This window comes from Peromyscus eremicus, chromosome 15, assembly GCF_949786415.1.
Source record: "Peromyscus eremicus chromosome 15, PerEre_H2_v1, whole genome shotgun sequence".
In the NCBI taxonomy this organism is placed as follows: Eukaryota; Metazoa; Chordata; class Mammalia; order Rodentia; family Cricetidae; genus Peromyscus; species Peromyscus eremicus.
In genome coordinates, this window is record NC_081431.1 from 31,276,577 (window position 1) to 31,297,963 (window position 21,387).

A 21,387-nucleotide genomic window follows, 5' to 3' on the forward strand; every position below is an offset into this window, starting at 1 on the left:
AAATGTATACCACAGATCTTAAAAGAACAGAAAACGAACAGAATGAATTATATATAAAACTTTTATTTAAACACAAAAAAAGTATATTACAAATCTTAAAAGAATACAAAAAGAGAACATTACAATATATAGCCACTCAAGATTGAGGTTCTTACATTTAATTGAAAGTAAACTAGTTAAGAGCCTGAAAAGAACAGACGATAGATGATTTTAAAATCATAGTCTACTCCTCTGAAAAATAAGGAAGCCTGTTGTGTGTGTGTGTGGAAATAATAACACCCCTGGTGTATATGGTGGTAGGATCCAAATTTATAACACAAATGGGGGAAAATTATCTTAAATCTAGCTGGCTTAACATGACTGAGACTTCTAGCAAAACTAATCTGTAGAAATAATCTCTCAATTCAAACAAAGAATTCCCACAGACCAAAGAATTTTCGAGCTAATCTCCTACTAAAATATCCTACACCACTTGACAAAAGCGGGCTCCTTGCGAGATCAACAGAACAACAAACAGGAGATTTAGAATGCTGTAAATGGGAAAATATAACTTCATACAGATGGATTTTCTTAGCTTTTATTATATCTCGCTGGTGCCTTGATTTGCATTTAGGGGCAAGGCAAATCTTTTAAAGTAGCATAATTACCATCTCTATTAAAATTAGTGATAAATCTTGAAACTCATAGAAAGAAAATGAATGTATAAAATGTGACAGGGAGCACACAAATTGGTTTAACATTGTTATTGGGTTACTAGTAAATAGCTACTGTGTGCAGAGGACAAACTGAATTAATTACCTGGTTGTAATGACTACATACTATTCTGGAGTTAGTAAATGTATCCTGTAACATATTTAGTCTATGTTCAAAACTTGAATGAAATTAATCCTTTTGGGTGGCATTTTACCTTTTAAATGCAGTAAAAATAAACCCATCTTTAAGATAAACATGCGTGGCATCCTTGGATTTTGGAAAACCCATTCATCTTCAAAGTTCAAAGATTACGTTTTTCTAATACTTACCTAAAATAAACTGCTCATTTCAATCCTTGGTGCCATACTTTACTTTCCAGTATTTCAACTTGATTAAAAATATTGAGTCTTACTTCAAAAAGTAATACTCTGAAATTTCAAGTATAGCCAAGGTAATGTGGTTTGGTGGTTGTTAGCAAAAAATAGTGAAAAAAGAAACTTTAAAATGGAGTAATTGGTCTGTTAAAAAAAAAAAATTGCCGGGCGGTGGTGGCGCACGCCTTTAATCCCAGCACTCGGGAGGCAGAGCCAGGCGGATCTCTGTGAGTTCGAGGCCAGCCTGGGCTACCAAGTGAGTTCCAGGAAAGGCGCAAAGCTACACAGAGAAACCCTGTCTCGAAAAACCAAAAAAAAAAAAAAAAAATCCTGACCTTAGCTTTAGGCAAAACAAAAATTCATCCATTAGGAGTTGAGTGGTGTGGTGAGGCTTGTGAACTGGAGGCCAGCAAAATCTCTGGGATACTGACATTCATCATAGAAACAAGAAAACAAAACAAGAAAACTGCAAGATGCTATTGTCTGGCGTAGTACTGGCCATTCCTCACATCCCAGCCCTCTCGGTTTCCCCAGGATTTACGCCTTACAAGCAAAGGACGCTCGGGTACCCACCTCCCAGGCAACCCAGCCTGCAGGCTCCGCCCAGCTGACCACACAAGACCCGCCTCCCTTCCGGTCTCCTCTGCCACTGCCTCCCTGCCTGATGTCCTCCGCTCTTCCTCAGCATTCCTATTGCCCCCATTTCTCTCCAAGTGATGGATCAGGAAGAACAAACGCCCAATATAGAGGCTTGTGAAGAGAGGCGAAAGCCCGGGCGGAGCGGTCCGCCGGGACGGCTCTTCAGGCATCGCTCGGGGCAGCCCCATGGGCGCCCTTACCTGAAGTCCGAGGGGGCCTCGCACCACCGCTCGGCGCGCTGATTGGCTGTTCGCCGTGCCATGGAAGGAACCCGGATGTGCCCGGGGAGCTGTGTTGGCAGTCTGCGAGCTGAGCTTTGGGCGCTCTTGGGGTCCCGAGGGCCGGGCAGATGGCTCAGGATTGGGCTGGCTTCTCTGAGGAAGAGCTGAGGAGACTAAAGCAGAATAAAGGTAAGGTGTCTCTGCGCGCGCGCGGATGCGGAGTCTTGAGTCTGTGAAGGACAGGAGGCCTGGCGGGTGGCTGAGGGGGCGTGGGGCCTGGAGCTGCAAGTGGGCGGACAGGGATGGTGGGGCTCCCCAGGTGGGTGTCTTAGCCTCAGAGGCCAGAGAGGCGGGCCCGCAGGATTTCTCTCTAAGGATCCATTTTTCCAGTGATTGTACATTTTCCCGTAGAAAGAAATGAGACTGGAGAGAGGAAGCGAAGCTACTACCCGAATGGCCACTGCAGAGAGGATGATAGCACGAGGAAATAATTGCAGACTTGGGGTCAGGGTGAATGAAGAGGAGCATTGCATACACAGCATCATAATTGTGGTGAACTGACAAAAGCAGTTATTGGGGAAGGGGTCATGAGAGTGAATAAACGCGAAAGTGATTTTTGAGGATGCGTCTGTATCGCCTTTACTTCTGGTTACCAGATGATTTTGTAGTTCTTTCCAGTTCTTGGGAGTCGGCAACCAAAAGGATTTTTAAGAGGTTCGATTTGAAGCGCGCGTGTGTATTTGTGTGCACGTGCACAGTACACTTGCGTGTCTCTACTGCCTCCAGGGGCAGCCAGAATCTGGTGCCTTCCCCCTGGGGCTTTATATATCATTGAATGGGTTTACTATATATGTTGCTTGTGATTACTTAAGTTTTCTGATACTTGGTAGGAAATGATAAAAACACTCTTGGCTTGAGATTGAAATTTCACAGATATATGTGGTAATCTTAGTGCCCATTACTTCTGTGAGAACTTTCTGCCACTCGTGGCAACATTGAAAAAATTACTTTGTTTAGGGATAAAATTAAATAAATCCTTCTACGTTTATAGTTAGTGAGAAATGTGGATGTAGATCAGGTACTTTGCAACTTTTAGCCCAGATGTGAGAATTATCTAGGGCTGACAAGTGCAAAAGGGAGTAAATTACTAACATGTGATCAGTGTACTTGATATACATTGGGAAAAATTGGGCTGGTCCAGGGGTCTTTTAAAACCTATATCATAAGATTATACTGTCAGGTGTGTCCGGCTGCTTTTGTCCAGCTGGATGCCTTCAGATTCTTTGGTTATGTGATTTCATTCTCAGTTCACATACCTGTATGTACAAAGTACAGGTGCCTTGTTTCTAATTTGACTTTCAAGTCCTGAGAACCAGCTTCTGAATTAGGTGTGTTGTCTGGCCCAAGGGCCTCTTTCATCCTTGTCAAGAGGAATGCTAACCTGTCATGCACCACAACCTCTGCATTATAAATGTAAAGATGAACAGGGCATCTTTGTCATCAGAGAGCTTGTAGATTAATGAGACAGACTGTAAAATAATGTGGTAATAGATAGTACACAAGTGGTTGCCATAGAGCAGCCTCATGGTGAGGATTTAATGGGCCCTGGGGCTGTTTTGTGGAGGTTAAATGTTGGCAAGAGTTAGTTAGTCAGGGCAAAGGTTTGATGTGGGACTCTAATACATTTGTTAATGTATTTTAAAGTAATTCTGCAGTTTGGATTCGGTTATAAAGTGATAAGGAACTAAACGTCAAAGCCTGTCATTTGGTGGTAAAATGTGGATATAAAATCACTTACCTATGACTGCTGTGAGAACAGAGGAAACATCTTTGCATCTCTGTGTAGCCAAAGTGGAACAAAGTGATCAGTGTAAAAACACCAAGTCTTCTACCTTGGGTTTCCCATTTTTAAAGCCAGCAGAAATTGAATCTTCATTGCAGCTGTAAAGAATGAAGTTAAATATTCTGGGCAGATGGGATTGGTTACCAACAAAAATAAGGACAGGGTGCCTTTGAAAGACTTGAGTGCACATGTAGTCAAGAATGTTCTTAGCCATCTTGTTTATAATATTCAAAAGTTAAAAACAAACCAATTGTCTGCTTACAGGTAAGAGGATAAATAATTTGTGCTCGTTAGTGAGACTCTATTGGCCACATTCATTAAGTTATAAATTACATAAATATGTGCAAAAGGAGCAAGTTGCAGCTGAGTTGATAGAGTTTATCTGAACAAAATTATGTGAATCAGGTGTATATTAAGATGTTATATCTGAAGAATATCAAAGGAATGAAACACAGAATTCTGATTGGTAGAGAGGCAAGGGGATGTGATCAGGGAGGGACAAATATATACAGCAGTATTGGTAATTAAGAAATCAGGCTAAAACAGTTTAAATTGAAGCCAGAAAAAACTTTAACATAGCCAGTTGTTTAAAATAATGAGGGTTTATTTTTCAGTTTAGTGTCATGTATAACATGGGTTGCCAGGTGAAGCTGATACACAGTCATTCTGCACTGCCTTTTGATGCTGTCACATGGGAGTTATTTGGGGCAGGAAGAAAAGAAGATTGGTTATTGAATTGAATATAGGTAATTAAATGCTTTCACCAGCAAATAACTTTAATAAAAGTAAGTCACAATTTTAGGGACTAGAAACATTCGTATGTATCTGAAATGGGGGGGTGTATGTCACCTGCAGTCATTGACATCTTAAACTTAATTATTTTCAGTCATACAGATTGGAAGAGTGTATAACATACATACACACATATGCACTCATATATATGTGTGTATATATACATATGTATAAATGTACGTATAAATATGATCCGTGGTTGATTTCATATGCAAAATAAATGGAAGAATGCAGTGCAACCATGCTCTGCCAGTTTTAAGATAAACATTTATTCCTGTGTGTCCTTTATTAGTCATTGATTTATTTTATTTATGTATGTGTATGGGCCCTTTTGCCTTGGCCATAACATGGGCATGGCAGTCAGAGGATGTCTTGTAGGAGTCAGTTCACTCCTTCTACCATATGAGGTCCTAGGGATCAGAACTCCAGTCTTCAGGCTTGGTGACAAGTGCCGATACCTGCTCAGTCATCTCACCCACTGCCTTTATTCTTGATGTCAGTATTCACTCTAGTTCCTTTGTTCTTATTTATTAATTTCCTTGCTAGTCTAAACATTTATACTCTGATACAAAAGCTTTTTAAAAATTTTACCAAATTTCAGGGAATAGGAATTTGGTTAGAATTGCATTGAATCTTTGGAGGTATTTGATATCATATAATTAACACTGCAAGTAAGGTGGTATATGATTCCATTTATTTATATCATCTATAATAGCTTGTAATAAATTTTAGGATTTTTCTCCCATATGGAATGTTTTCTGTTGTTAGATTTTTTTCTCCCTGAATGTGTGACCATTTCTGGTATTGTCTCTCTTTAATTATGTTATCAATTCTTTGGTAGTAGTGTGTGAATAATACAAACTAAAAGAAACAATAGAGATCTTAAAGACAAGGACTATGAATAGATGGTAGCCATCAACAACTAGCAGCACATTAAAAATCAAAAGCACAGTGAGGGACCACCTTATGCTCTCTTGATTGCCGGAAGTCAAAACATTAAACAACACGTGTTAAAGTGGATTCTTACACACTGCTGGACAAAATGCATTTTGGAAAGCAGTCTAACATCTAATGTTATACTTTATCACCCAGTACTTTGGAAGTAATATCCAAGGCAAAATTTAGTACGTAAGGAAGTGTAACAGCCAGGTTCACAGAAGTGAAATCTGAAACCAACTTAAGTGTTCCTTGGGAAGAAGATGAGTAAACTCTGGTTTTGTCACTCTGTGGAATGATTCAGCACTTGAGTGACTGTAACAGTGTCAATAATGTAGTGAACATTGTCAATATGATACTTAGGAAAAAAACTGTTACAATACACTTTTTGTAAAATGAATACTTTTTAGAAATATTTGTAGACTGATAAGGAAATGATCAACATATGATTCAAGTGATATTGAAGACAGGGATGGGAGAGTAGGGCTTAAGTACAAGATATTGAGTAGATCTCACAAATGTAGCCTGTTGGCTAAATTACACACACATGAAAAAATATTTGGAGGCTAGAGAGAAGACTCAGCAGTTAAAGAGCTCTCACATCTTCCAGAGGATCCTGGTTTAGTTCCCAGCACCCACTTGGCAGCTCACAACCTTAAGTAACTAGGGTTCCTTGGGATCTATTGGCCCCTTCTGGCCTCTAGGATCACTGCATGTACATGCTGTACATAAATGCAAGGAAAACACTCATATACATAAAATAAAATCTTTAAAGATATTTGACTTTTCAGAATTTTTTTCTCTTCCTGCTTTTGATTATCCAATTTTAAAATGTTGATAGTAATGATAATTGTCAGTATTGTTTACAAAACTAACATCAGAATTGTCTACAAAACTAACATCAGTGTTGTCTACAAAACTAACCTGTGGTTGTTGGCTTTGTTTTTTGATTTGTGTTGCTTTATGGTTCTGAGGATTGAACCCAGAGCCTCATAAAGTTGCTTCCCCTCTGAGCTGCATCCTCAGCCTGGCCTTTAGCTGGAACATGCCACTGAAGATTAAAAGTTTCTTTCCACGATAGCATAATCTAGATTTTAATGATTGATAGAGTTCCCTGCATTTAAAACCCCAATTTGTATAAAACTGATATTTAGGAGCTGGGGCCAGAGCTAAGTGGTTGAGCACTTGCTTGGCATGTGCTAGGTCCTGGGTTCAGTCCAGCATCACAGAAAAAATACAAGTAGAAATAATTTCTAAGTACCTGTTTTTAATTGAAAATCCAAGTGTCTGGCTGTATTGACCTAAACTGCTTTAATGACAGCAGCTGACTAGAAGTGACGGGGGCTAGTCCTCATTTGCACTAGATCTCTGCTCCTTGGTGGGCCCTCGTTTTGATTTATAGTTTCCAGTACATAGAACTTAAACAATGTGTTCTATTTTTACATGCCCTGAATTGTTTGTTTATTGCTAGTGGAAAATGAATCATTCTAAGCCTTATATCTATGCTTTGTACAAATATAAAGTAAAATAGACATAGTTGAATTACAAAGGAACTATTAATTATTCAGTTAATGTTTACACAAAACAGCCTCAGTGATATTTTCTGATGGTGTAAATACGAACAATAACCAACAATAAGTTTCTGTTGCAAGATAGAGGAGGGTACTTTGTTTCTGAGAAAGTCCATGTGTTAGTTCTTTTTCTTGTGGCTGTGATAAAAGCAACTGAAGGAAGGAGTGTGTTGACTGACAGTTGGAGGGGACTGTCCATTGTGGTGGAGAAGTCCTGGAGGCAGAGTTCAGGGGAACTGGCTGTGTGGCCTCCGAAAACAGAGAACATGAATGCCTGTGTGCCACTCACTTTCTCCTTTTTGTATACTCCAGGAGATCAGCCCCGGGGATGGTGCCACTCACAATGGGTGGGTCTTTCTACCTCAATTAATCTTCTCAATATAATCCTCCACATGCATGCCCATAGCTCCAAGTGGTTCTAAATCTCATCAAGTTGCTGATTGAACTTAACCAACACAGTCCACAGTTTTGATATGACCTCTGTCTTCCTGAAAAATATTTTCCATGCATATCTCCTTCTTGAATTGCCTCCGGGGGTTAACAGCAGATAGTTATAACTAGTATGGTAGATGTGAAGTCCGGTGAACTAGACTGAAGCCAAGCTAATGACTGCAACGTTCTCAGTTCCACTTTGGAAAGTTTAAGTTAATAAACCTGTACTTCAGAGGTCAGTGTGTAGAATTTAAACATCATAGTTGACAAGTTTTTTGTTTGCTTGGTGTTTGTTTTCTTGTAGTGCTGGGGATTGAACACAGGGCTTTGTAAATTCTAGGCAAATGCTGTACACTGTGTGGCATACCCAGTCTTAAAAGTCCTATTTGAATTGTTCACTTGTAAGGAATAATAATTTTATACAGTGCAGTTTTGTAGATCATATTAAATGTAGTATGAGAGTGAAATTCCCCAATTATCTGCCCTAAGGGTTTAATCTTGTTTCAAATATTTCTTCCAAAAGGAGCATTGTTATTTCATTTGTGCTTTTAAAAAAATCCCTATAATTGTTTTATCTTTCTCTGTTGCTTGCTTCAGGATGCTGTTAAAATTAGTTTGAATGCATCAGTTAGAACTTATCTGGTGAATATGCCTTTGAGTGATCTGTAAGCTAAAACTGGTAGAAGGAAGTAGCATTGTTCTAAGATGTAAAACTAAGGGAAGGGCATCTCATTTGAAAACAGCCATTAGTTGTTTCTGCACAACAGGGAAAATAATGAATCGAGCCAACAGTAACAATATTTCAGAGAATTCAGTTGGCTGCCTATTTCATCAAAATTAATCAGTTCTTTCATAGTCCTCAAGTTGAAATGAAAACTTGGCCTTCTGTTGCTCAGACCTGATTCGATGAAATAGATTTCCTACAAAGATGAATTGAGAGATAGGCTGTTTTTTGTTAAATATTAATAGTATGATATAAGAACTGTTGAACCCAGGGAAATGGTTGATTTTTTTTCCCTGGGCTTTCAAAATAGAGGATGGGACCTCTTGAATGACAAAATGTAATGCCACTGCTTTATGTTTCTAGAGAAATTCTTGTTATTGGCTGCTCACACAAGGACTCTTCATTTGCTCTCTTTTATGTAGATCTGTTTGAACCCCAGCGCCGTCTCCCTGTGAAAAAGACTCGGCAGCAGCTTCAGCGAGAAAAAGCCCTTCTAGAGCAGAGCCAAAAACTTGGTCTTCAACATGGATCAGCCTCATTACCTCCGGAGCAGCTGCTCTCCACACCCACACAGAAAGTTGCCAATCAGAAACTGCCTCCTTCACCAGCTGTCTCTAGTCCTCTCACACTCGCCTCTTCCACAGGCAATGGAAAGCCACAAGGTATTGAAAGTCAGCCACAGGAACCGGGACTTCAGAATTCCCAGGATGGTCACAGAAATGCCGAGGTTCTAACTCCAAAGCCAAATTGCAAAGTGGAGAAAAAGAAAATGGAATTGTTAGTAAGTCTATGAGACTTTTCATCTTTTTCCACAGGGACTGGGAAGAAATATAGTTTGTTGATTTTTTTTTCTTTTGCCTAGAAATGAAATCAGTAAACTATTAAAAGGAATCAACCACCTAAATATATTATGAGCTAAATATTTTGTCTTGTCATTTACTCTTTACAATAGTCTTACAATCCATGCTTATTGTTTTCACCTTATAGATGAGTTATTTAGGACTTAGAAAAGATACTGTTTTCTTAACACTAGACATGTGGCACATTCCTGTAAGCCTAGCCCTTGTGAAAAGGAAGGAGCTCTCAAGCCTTGATGCCAGAATGATCTACATAGTGAGTTCCAGGCTAACCTGAGCAGTATAGCAAGAACCTCTCTCAAATTTACACACACACACACACACATACACACACACACACACACACACACACACACACACAGACACAGACACAGAGGCAGGGGACTATCTTCCCAAAACTAACATACACAGCCAGGAAGTAATAGAGTTGAGATATCTTTGTATTAGAATCTATATAGTTTAGCTCCACCTATATAGAGATTTCCATTTCCTAGCTTTTTAATCCCTAGTAATGGGAAGAAAAGATGGCATTTTTGTTTTGTTTTGTTTTGTTTTTCCTTTTCTGACTTTTTTCAAAGTATCTTATGTTTTTCCCAATATCAGATATAGTCCTCATCTCTGCTGATTTTTGTCATGAGAGTCCTGCCTACCAGAGCTTTATGACATAATTCATTTTGATGAGATACATAAAATCACAGTTTGTTTGCTTGGTTTTTCATTTGTTTTACAACAGAGCCTTACTATATAGTTCAGGAAGGCTTTGAATTTGTAATTGAGATGGACAACTTAGATGAGATGTCTTTAGGAATATCATTGGTTTTTAGATACTCTGGGACATCCGTGGGAGACAGTAATTCAAGGAACCATTGATTTTCAAAAGGAAGAATCCTGATATGATGAGCTTGGGAAAGGAGAGCCAGATCCTACAGTATTCTATGAGGACATCTTGGTTTTCTGAGCGAGGCAAAGACTAAAGAACAGTAGAGAAATAAAAGGCAGCCAGAATAACAGGAATCCTGCTTCCTAGTGTAGCATCATACCAGAGCCCCAGGGGAAAATCTCCTGGTCAAGGTGGTGATTAGAGAAACACTGGGTGTCTGTGCAGTTTAGGAGGGGACCAGGTGAACCAGGCCTGAGGTGCCTGTGAGCGGAAACCGTGAGAAATGGCTGGTGCCAACCATAAGGTGGACGCTGTAACAACAAATCAAAGGGCAGGTTTAGAGTGGTTGCTAGGTCTGTGGGTGAAGACATTGGATGGGCTGGATAAACGCCAGCAGAAGGAAAAAGAGCTTTGCTGTGACAGTATTTGTGTCGATAGCTTCGTGACTTTGGGAATATTAGTGCGCCCGCTTTTAGAACTGGACATGTTAGAAGCTATAGTACATGCTTTCAGTATCTTATTTGTGTGTTAGTGTGGTCCCTTTACCTTAAGCTCAGACGACTACTCATTTAAAAGTGTTTAAGAGTGGGAGATAAAGAACTCAGCAGGTTGTATTATATATATTTGTACATAAATATATGTGTATGTAATGATAAGGGCTGTCAACTTGAGCGGGGATATGGGAGGAGTTGGAGGAAGGAAAGGGAAGGGGAAAGTGATGTAATTGTTTCAATTAAAAACCTATTTTAGATACAGAGTTGGAGAAAAGTGAGCAAATAAAAAAAATGTAGTAAACAAGCACTGGCTGTTACCTTAAGATGTTAAGGAAGTCCAGACCTTATTCATAAAGAAAATTCTAAAAGGTGGAACATGACATCAACCTCAGACCAATATACTTTGACTTCCATTTTACATATGTTACTATCCACACACACATTTCTTTGTAGTCCTAAAAGAGTGTCACAGTACTTGGGCTTCCAGTTTGTGGGTTTCTAGATTATCCACATATATAGATTTCAAAGGTCCAATTTATGGAAGCCTCTTTACTTCAGATCATGGTCTTTGTTCTTATTAGAACAGAATAATGAGCTGCAGATGGATTTCTTTTAAAGGGATTTTGAAAGAAAATATATGTAACCTGCCTGATTAAATTTTATGCATAGGAGACAGACTGGTAAGGTGTGGGGCTGGGTAATAGTCTTTTTCATGAATTCATTTTTGTGCCTTTTTTTTCCCCAGGCAAGAAAAATCTCGTTGGGAAGTCCTCCAACAGGAACAGCGACTAATGGAAGAGAAAAATAAACGTAAGAAAGCCCTTTTGGCTCAAGCCATTGCAGAAAGGTGAGGCATCTGGATCAGGGCTGTGACCCCTAGTCATCTCTTAGAGCTTCTGTTTATTTTCCCATGCCTTACTCCATAAACCAATACTTCCATTGCAACTCTTACAAGACAAATTATGCTTGAATGATACTGAAGTTCTAGTTTCACCTTTTAGGGAGGATTTTTTTTTTTTTAAGTAATGAATCATAATGTGTTTGTGGTGAGGGCTGCGGCATCAGTGTTAACTGTTAACTCAGTCACAGGACCAACAGGAATGGTTATCTGTGTGTGTGTGTGTGTGTGTGTGTGTGTGTGTGTGTGTGTGTGCAAGTTTTAATTTGATGTGGAATAGTGTTAGCATCTAGCACGTAGAGGGGTAAGTGCTGTGTAGAAGTGACTAACACTGTCGTAAACTTGGATTGTGTTCCTCACTGGCATGTTTCTTAAGTAAGTTACTGTGTTTTCTTGGTAACTTGCAGCAGCCATCATATAGCCTGTGTGAGGTTTGATTTTCCCCACACCTTTAGTGTTAAGGGTGTCAGGACTCCCTTCTCATGTGTTATGTCATACTGGCCCCAAACTGCAGCATTGCCCAGGTTTGAGTTGGTAATTCCGATTCTCCTGTGGTCTTAAGCCGTGTCAATAAAGTAGTGATTGAACTGAAAGCAAGCAAATCTTCAATGACATGTTGCTTTGAAGACCTCCAAATAGGAGTGGTGGGACATGCCTGCAATTCCAGCACTCCCAAGACTGATTGGCCTAAGCTCAAGTTCAGCCTAGGCTGCACAGCTGTATAGCAAGATCCTGTGTTAAACTGTGATTGCTTGAGGTTTAAGTTGATGGAAGGGCAGAAGAGGTGAGAGCAAGATAGGTAGATATGAAAATAATTCAGAGAGAGAAACATTTTAGAACAACTTCTCATGAAGTATAATAGAGATGCAACTCATAGGCTGGCTTATATTTCAAGAAAAAGAACAAAATATAAAAGAATAATACCATCTTTGCAACTCATAGGCTGGCTTATATTTCAAGAAAAAGAACAAAATATAAAAGAATAATACCATCTTTTTCCCCACAAGTGACTGATGATGCTTTAAAAAAGGATTTTCTTAGTCTTTACTAAGAGTAGGGACTGTTTATTGGGGATTTTACAAAAGAACTTAGATATATTAGCTTGCTGGAGTGCTGCAGACCTGTAATCCTGGCACCAGGAGAACTGTGAGTGCAAAGCCAGCCTGAGCCATGTTTCCCCTGTCTTCAAAAGAACGTATAGTTTCCATGCTTCTCTGCTGTTGCTTTAAGACAGAGTAACGTGGAAAGAGACAGAAATGAAGGAAACTGCAGCATGAATCTGTTGTTAATGAGTGACATGAAGTAAGACTTTGCTGCTTAGAGAATGTGGACTGAAGGGAAGATGAAATGCTAAGACAATAAAGTCAGGAGTGTAAGCTGTACTGTAGTGGTGCCACTGGGGACAGGTTCTGCTCCCCAGAGCATGTGTGAAATTCTGAATGGGTGATGTCATAGTTAAAGGTTCACTTTTGTATGTGTTACCCCATTTCTGAAGTATATGTGTACTTGGGTAGGATGACACTTTTGTATGTGTTACCCTGTTTCAGAAGTATGTTGTACTTGGGTGCAATAAATAATTGAGTGGGGTGTACTTTTCAACAGAAGAAAGTCTGAGTTCCACAGATAATTTTAAAGGTCTGTATACAGTTTTCCTAGGAAACAAGATGAGACCAAAGGAATTGAAATCATAGATGTTTTCAGAATGCAATCCAGGGTTTGGAAAGCTATGTTGGATACTCTAATGTAAGGGGAATATTAACCTGTTTTTTCAGGACTTTTTCTTAGAGAACGAATGTAAGTCCACAAATGAACTGTTCAGCAGAAACTTTTATAAAAATCTTAATTTTTACTTTGTTCATGAAAAATGGTATGTACTAATAGAAAGTTTAGAAAAACAAGGTGATAAGATGATTTATTTTTTGTCAACTATGATTTTTTTCTAAGTTTTGAAAAGAATATCATGAACTATATGCACAATTGCCATGCCTTTCCATTTATATCACGTCTGGAAATGTGATCTTCAAGTGTTTGCCTCCAACTCATATTCCTGGTTTTCCAGATCTAAAAGGACCCAAGCAGAGACCATGAAACTCAAGAGGATCCAGAAGGAGTTACAGGCCTTAGACGACATGGTGTCCGCTGACATTGGAATCCTCAGGAACAGAATTGACCAAGCCAGCCTAGAGTATTCCTATGCACGGTAGGTAGGATAGCGAGGTCTGAAGAGTCTGGCGGCATGAGTCGTATCTGAAACTAGCTATGCCGGTGGGTTTTATGTATAGCTCCAGTAAAGTCGCACGAGAATGCCATTAGTAATGTGCAAATTCAAGTGGCTGCCAGTGCTATGGCTTGACCTTGTTGAAATTCCTCTTACCACATTTCCTGAATTACTCACTTGCATTTTAGTGTTTCCCGATTAATCTTCAGCTATTTAACGTTTGCGACCCTGAGTATTTCAAGATCTATCATATTATATGCCTGATGAGCTCACTGCAGAACTATATGATTCTAACACCAAATCTTTGTCCTTCCATTAAAATTTTCACTCTTTGATATTGCCTTTATGGAATTGGGGCCAAATTCTCACCTTGTTATGAAAGTAAGAAAATTAGTTTATTTTGAAAATACTTTTGAATATAAGCTAGGAATGGTGGCGATACATGCTTATATTCCCAGCATGCAAGAGACTGAAGTAGGAGGATCACTGTAAGTTCAAGCCAGCCTGGGGTACAAGAAGGATTCAGTTTATGAGTAGAAAGAAAAAAATTCTTGTGGATATATTTTCTTAAATATCTTCTACATATTGTGAAGCTTGTTTTTCCTTGTTTGGTTATACTTCGTACAAAATGGTCTGCTATCACATGCTTCCTTGGTTTCAACTGTTGGCATTTTTATAAAAGAAGAAAACACTGGAATATTTTTAAAGTGAATAAGCACATGTAAAGAATTACATGGGCTTTGCAAACAGATAAAAGGGCAAAAAAATATGCCCAATTTCAGGGTTCTCAGTCCCTGCACTGTTTCTTTAATCATCCCAGTTTGTGTGTTCTTCACAAGGGAGTGCTGTACTAATGACTCAGCTTTGTATCTTCTTCTGTAACACTAGAAATCAATCAGAATGCTTCATTAGTCTCGGGTAAACCACAACATCAGAATGTTTATAGAGCAATTTCATAAAGCGGAAATGCATGGCGATAGTTTTAATTCATTGTTTAGTGTTTAAAAGAGGCCTGTGGTTGTCCTTGTGATTTGGGTAATTGTCGTTTGCTCATATGCTATGAATGGGTTGCCCTTATTAGTGGATAGCCTAAATGAATGCCATCAGTAGTGATAACCAGAAGTTTCCCATTTCTGTTACTGTTAAGGAGGCCACTAGGATTTTGTTACACGTAGACTCAGCCTTGACTGTCAGCACATCTTATTCTCTGTAACTGAGTTGGCCACCTCTGCAGCCTCATGTAGATTGTTCATAGCATCTCATAGTCCTGGGTGCAGCAGGAAAAGTCTAATTGTAGGGGTTTTATTTAATTATTTCTTTTATTTTTTAAGATTATAATATAGTTACATCATTTTTCCTTCCCTTTCCTCAAACCCTCCCATATCCCTCTCCTTGCTATTTTTCAAATTCATGGCCTCTGCTTTTCAATGGTTGTTGCATATGTACGTGTGTGTGTGTGTGTGTGTGTGTGTGTGTGTGTGTATGTGTGTGTGTGTGTATTCCTAAATGCATAAATACAATCTGCTCCGTCTATGCTTTACTTCTATCCTAAGTAGGCTGCGGAAAGATGTTCTTTCACGATGGATATTAGGTAGGAAATGTTGGTTTTAGCTTTCAAAAACTGTAGATAAGGTAGATTACTATTTTTTACTGAAACTTACACAGAGAATTCTTAATGCAGTAAAAGTGTTTCATATCATATATTTTTATTTCATATGTTTAATAAGCTAAAGATAGCACTTTTACTTGATGCTGTTACTGACATAACTATATGAATGGATGCTGATGTGTGAGGCCCTTTTTCAAAGGCTAAGTCTGAAGGTAAATCAGAGAAGCCGTAGACAGCCCTAACTGGAATTAGGATTGTGTCTTGTTCATAAGATTTCTACACAATTTTCTAAATTTTTACTTATGTTTATTGAGCAATTATAGATATTGAAATGAGGAATTGTATGTGGAAATTGCATTTCCTTTTTATCCTTAGAAATCCATTCTCACTCATTGATTCATGAGATTGAAGAAGTTGTTGATGTGAACAGACCATTCTGAGCACTGATAGTTCACTTGCCTGATCACTTTTACTACTTAGACTCCAGGCTATGACTCTGCATTGTTTAGTTTCCTAGGACTATCATAACAAATTACCACAAGCTGTATGCTTTAAAACATCAGAAAGATCTCATCTTACATTTCTGGAGACTAGAAACCTGATGTTAGCAGGGGTATAGGGGCATGATTCTAAGAGACCCTATGGTTCAATTTCTTACTTTTTCCGACTTCAGATGGCTATACCTATTCCTGAACTTGGGGCCACAGTCTGTATCCTGTGTCTTCAGTCACATGTTTTCTCCTATCTCCACATTTCCTCTGCCCTTTCTTATCACAGGTTCCTGGAACCACTGGAATTCAGAATACCTCCTCTTAAAGTCCTCGATCACATTTGTTATCCTAGAAACTAACTTCTAAAGTTCCACAGATTCAAAATTAATATTTTGGGGAAGCTGGACTTTAGCTTACATTCATATTGGAATTTGCCTAGCAGCATCAAAATGCCTTTCTTTGTCAGTTTCCTCTATTTCCAATATAAGCATTTTAAAAATTGCTCAGTTGTAGTCAGTGAAAACTGAGAAGAACTAAGATGACAGTCGTACACGGTCTTGAGGAGACACACTGCCTGAACAAAGCACCAGGAAATTATAGATCAGTTGTTCTGCTGTCACATCATCCTTTTACATCAATCTTCGTTTTCTTATTATTTTAGTCTTTATCATAGATAAGAATGAAAACTTCCTATGATGATGGGATAACAGTGTTTCAAAATAGAGGGAGACTATCTCTTAGATCCTGTTTTATTAACCAAGATTCTTCTGTTCCTCAGAAATTCTGAGAAAGGATAAAAATCACATGTTAATTCATACAGACAGTTGAACTTTTCAGCAGATAGTCCTGTAAGCTAAGAGTGGAACCTCATGGTGTAGAAAGGGTTAAACATTGAGGGTTTTTTTTTTTCAAACCATCAAAATACCAAGACCAAGAGACAGTTTCTAAAACCTTTAAATAACATTAAATCACTCAGTGTCCCCTTAAAATAACAAAACAATTCTCTAATTACATTTCCAGTTCAATGTGTCTTACTGGCTTGTGTATAATGATCTTATTCTCTTTCAGAGTACCCATCCTACCCAGATTCAGTATGAGCGACAAGACCCCTAGACTAATCAAGTAGTTTGTGAAACTAATCAATATTTTAAACATCAGTCACTCTGTAGGAGAATATATGTGCATGTTTTAGGCCAGAAAGACTTTAAATAAATAGCAAAATATAGAATCTTAAGTGATATATCTGGAATGAACTCAGATCAGTAGAAACCTAGGGACTTGATTGCAAATGTTAACTTCAGTTCAGTGTTCATGAACCCAGTCTGTAAATCTCTGCTAACTGGGGAGCAGAGGTGGAGAGTGGGAGTAGGGACAGAGCTGGAGAGAAGAGAATGTTGGAAAAAGACTAAGGTATTCATATATCTACAATGTCAGACCTCTTGACTTTCATAAGCAGCTTATCTTACTTACCAAGTGTAGAAATAAAGGACCTAGATACCCAACAAAGTTCTTCTAGCATATTTTTTTAATATGGGAAGTTATTAGAAAACAATATATTCATTTTAATGTTTATTAGGTGACAGTAAAATAAAAGAGGTACAATAAATGAGCACTATGTAAATAACGTTTTTAAAATTATCAGTACCAGGACCTTAACTTTCCTGTTACTGTAGTTTTAGACACGTGTCACTAAATGGAAATGATGGTTTTTATTTGGGTGCTCTGAAGGGGAAGTTGTTTTTCAGGCACTGGGAAGGATTCTTAGACTGTTTATACTGCTGACTGTCCAGCCAGATGTCTATGTGACTCTGTTAATGTCATTGTTTTACAGATAGACCCAAGACTGAGTTGCAGTAACCGCCAGAGTTACTGTACTGGTTTTTGGTCTTTGCATGACCTCTTCTCCAACCCCTTCTGCAGAAATCCAAGTATTTTACTCCAGATGTTGACCCTGGTGGTACATCTAGTTAGACCAAGATTTATGTACACTCCAGGCCATTTCCTTCACAGGCTAAATAGTGGTTCATGACCAATGACATTAAGAACTCCATTGAAACTAGAAGAGTGAGGGCTATCCATGCTCTTTCTGGATATGGAGAAATCCAGTGGAATGAGTCTGATGGAGAGCCACAGCTGATACCCATTTTGGCCTGCGGCTGTGAAGGAGAGTTCAGTTAGAAGAGGTGTGGCTTATGAATACGGAGAACAGCCTGTGGTTCTGGTGACTTGCCCTTGACACTGCTCCTTGGATCCTGCAGTCCAAGTCCTTTTCTCTCCCTTAGCTAGCTTGGCTAGATACTTGTGCATCCAAGGCCAAGAAGGTATTCAAGTGGACAAGAGGACAGATTTGAGCCTTCAATTCTCTGCAGTCAAAGCCTTTTATAGTTTTCACGGTGTGTCCTTCCAAGAGAATCTCACATTAGGAGGTAGGGTTCTGTCTTATTTTCTATAAGTTATACATATTGCATACTGCATCTTGGAATCAGTGAAGTTAAATCAATAGGCCATCAGAACTGGTAAGCCAGCAGGGCCTTCACAATTATTATTGCTAGTTAAATTGAACTAGTTGATAAATTGGAATTTTTCTTTCAGGAGAGGAAGAAACTGACTTTGTTTTAAAGAAAAGTAACACATGTACAAAGTGAAGATATGACAACCTTACTGATAGCATTCTAACGCGAGGGGTAGGGGAAAGTGCAGGGTGGTTCTCCCTACAGTTACCTTACTTCACAGGAGACTGGTAGCACTCATCCATACTGCTTATACCGTGCAGACGTACAGTGATCTGCCCTCCCTCTCTCCCTCCCTTCCATTTCCTTTCCCTCCTCCTCATATATGCTAGGCAAGTTCTCTGCCATTGAGCTATATTCTCAGACTAGAAAACCTCTTTTACATGTAACAATAGTCTGTTGTTATGTGGAATGAAAAGTGACTTAGTCCAGAGATTTTCAACTAGGAGCACTTGTGTGTCTCAGAAAGATGCTGGCAATGTCTAGAGAGATTTTTGGTGTCATGGTTTAGTGTGTGGTGGTTACTAATAGATAACACCAGTGATGCTGTTTAGCAAAATACAACCTACTGGGCAGCTGCTCACAAGAAAGAATTCTATGGCCCAAACTATGAGTGTGGGCTTATGTTCACTCTTCCTTCATTAAAAATATTTCTTTCCTAATCCATTAATTAGGAGATGTGAATTTTCTACTTTTCTCTCCATCTCGTTTTGCCTGCCATAAATTTAACCAACTGTGTACTTCAAGTTGCTTGTACTAGAGCTAGTTTGTGCTGACTCCTGAGAGCGGGTTCTGGGCATTCAGTGGTGTCACACGTGCAACTTGAAATGAGCCACAATGGCAGTGTTTATACCACATAGCCTGGCACATGCTACAAATCTGAGCTCTCTGTTCTCCCCCTCACCCCAGAGCTAACTTGCCACTAAATGAACTCTCTTGGCCTGCTGTCACTCAAGCACAGCTTTGGAAAGAATCACAGGCAATAAATTCAAATAAATTCAAATAAGGATGTTGCGACAGTTGTAGCATCTTAGCCTAGTATATCTTACATATTGTCAACTATTGTTAAAGCATTAGTATTCAGAGCTTCATTGTACCTTTCAGTTCCCATTCTTTAGTTTGTTTCTGAGTCTTAGAAAGCTTCCCAATTGAAATGAGTGAACCGATCTTTGTATGTGTTCTTACAGGAAGCGGTTTGACAGGGCTGAGGCTGAGTACATTACGGCAAAGCTGGATTTACAGCGCAAAACCGAGACAAAAGAACAGCTCACGGAACACCTCTGTACCATCATCCAGCAGAACGAGCTGCGGAAGGCCAAGAAGCTGGAGGAGCTGATGCAGCAGCTGGACGTACAGGCTGATGAGGAGGCTTTGGAACTGGAGCTGGAGGTTGAACAGTTGCTTCAAGAGCAGGAAGCGGAGGCAGGCAAACAAGTGGTTCCTGTAGAGAGGCTGCGTCAGCCTGCTGGGGAGAGTATGTCTGCGGGGTTGGCTGGCGAGAACAAAGAGCCTCAAGAGCAAGCTGCTTCTCCAGAGGCAGACAAGCCGGGCAAGCATTCCAGCGGCCCTCCCCTTAGACCAGACTGCCCAGGTCGGGGAGCTAAGAACTTTTCAGCTGCTGTGGCCACGTGAGGGGCTGCTGTTTGTTCAGTTAGCATATCTCTGCAGTCAATTATAGCCTATCTCTGATAGAAGTTCTTTAAACCTATTTGTGTTTGAATCCATGCTTAGTGTTACTGTGTTAACATGTCTGGTCATTCCAAGTCACAGGTCGTGACACTTTCCTAGCTAGGGAGTCTTGACTCCTCGGTGTTCCTTCAGTCCTTCTCACTGAGTTAAAATAAGTGACTCAAAGGATGGGTGAGCCTGAGGCCCTGGACTTGATCTCCAGCACTACAAAATGAACAAAACAGTAGAAGAAAACTACATGGCTAGAGTGTTAGAGCAGGCAAACTCAGAGAAGCAGAGGGAGAGGTGATGGTCCTCAGTATGGGACCAAACGTAACTTGGGAGGAAGTAGTGAAACGGCATGGTCTATTTTATGCAGTCATTCAAAAGAGAAAAATTACCATGTACAGAGAGAGGAGAAGAGAAAACCAGATTAAATTACCTCTCTGGATACTGTTAGAGTGACTAAATACAACTTGGAAATCACAGCTGATGTAAGGAACTAGACAATTTAAGCCAACATTATTTTTCCCTTTAATTTGCCAGTAAATGGTTTCTAGTTTGCACTTAAATTTTGGTTAATTGATACACATCTGTAAACAAACTGTATGTGTAATTTTGCTTTTGCCAGATTCTGTTTTCCTCAATCAATGAATTGACAGGTAAAATTTAGACAATGAAAGTGTTTCTAAAGAGAATATGAAATGGAAAATCCTATTGTCACTTGATTATCCAACAGTGATGTATTCCCTCTCTAAAAGTCTGTAACATGGGCATTTTATATGTTGAGTATTAATTATCCTATCATAAAGCATTTAAATTGTTGAAGTACTCATTGTCTTAGTACTGTTATAGTTTGTTGAGTTTCTATTCCCTAATACTTGACCACTACATTGTGCTATGTGTGAATGTATATATAAATATTTTAGTTTTGCCACAAAATATACCAATATTATCATAAATTATGATCTGTTGATCAGAAATTACAAAAATAAAAAATGTTTTCAGTCATAAAAAGGAAGATAATAACAGTTATATCCATAATACGTTATAGAAAAGTTGAGGACATCCTATTTTTAAATTGTTTTTTAAGGTAATATCTTCTGATAATAAGGGTGCTTTGTATTTTTCTATGACCTAAGTTGCAAGAATAATTTTCCATTACTGACTTTTAAACACAAACATTTACTTAGATAGTATTTTTATTTATGAATGACATACATACAAATTTAAAACTTCATTGCCCAATACAGTCTTATTTTTCTAAAGAATAAACAAGTCTGATGTGTTTACAGTATGGTCTTTCATTTACCTTAAAAAGAAAGCTTCAAACCTTTTTAATATGTGTTAAATAGCATGTGTGTGTAACACAGACTCACAGAAGAAATGTGCTGCCTACCACACCTGACATAGCTCTATGCTTCTGTGATATTTTCTACCTATCTCTGCCCATAAGGTTCACGGCATCCACCTCCTAACAATTTTGCTTTGTAACTTCATTGTGTGTTTGTGTGTATGTGTATGAAATGCTTTCAAA

General features: G+C 38.9%; 1 protein-coding gene and 1 pseudogene across 3 annotated transcripts; one reads left to right on the forward strand and one right to left on the reverse strand.

Annotated features, from left to right (window-relative positions):
* Positions 1–2,040: 2,040 nt before the first annotated feature.
* Positions 2,041–21,142, forward strand: Gorab (golgin, RAB6 interacting). Of its 3 annotated transcripts, XM_059280771.1 has the most exons (5): positions 2,041–2,116; positions 8,648–9,002; positions 11,202–11,303; positions 13,414–13,554; positions 19,370–21,142. In XM_059280771.1, the coding sequence occupies exons 1-5, from the start codon at positions 2,056–2,058 to the stop codon at positions 19,812–19,814; spliced, it is 1,104 nt and encodes a 367-aa protein (XP_059136754.1). In that variant the 5' UTR covers positions 2,041–2,055; the 3' UTR covers positions 19,815–21,142. The 3 variants fall into 3 exon arrangements, with proteins under 3 accessions (XP_059136754.1, XP_059136752.1, XP_059136753.1); XM_059280769.1 differs by lacking the exon at positions 2,041–2,116 and having other exon boundaries at positions 8,549–9,002; XM_059280770.1 differs by lacking the exon at positions 2,041–2,116 and having other exon boundaries at positions 8,897–9,006.
* On the reverse strand, positions 3,275–3,382 carry LOC131925892 (U6atac minor spliceosomal RNA; annotated as a pseudogene).
* Positions 21,143–21,387: the final 245 nt, after the last annotated feature.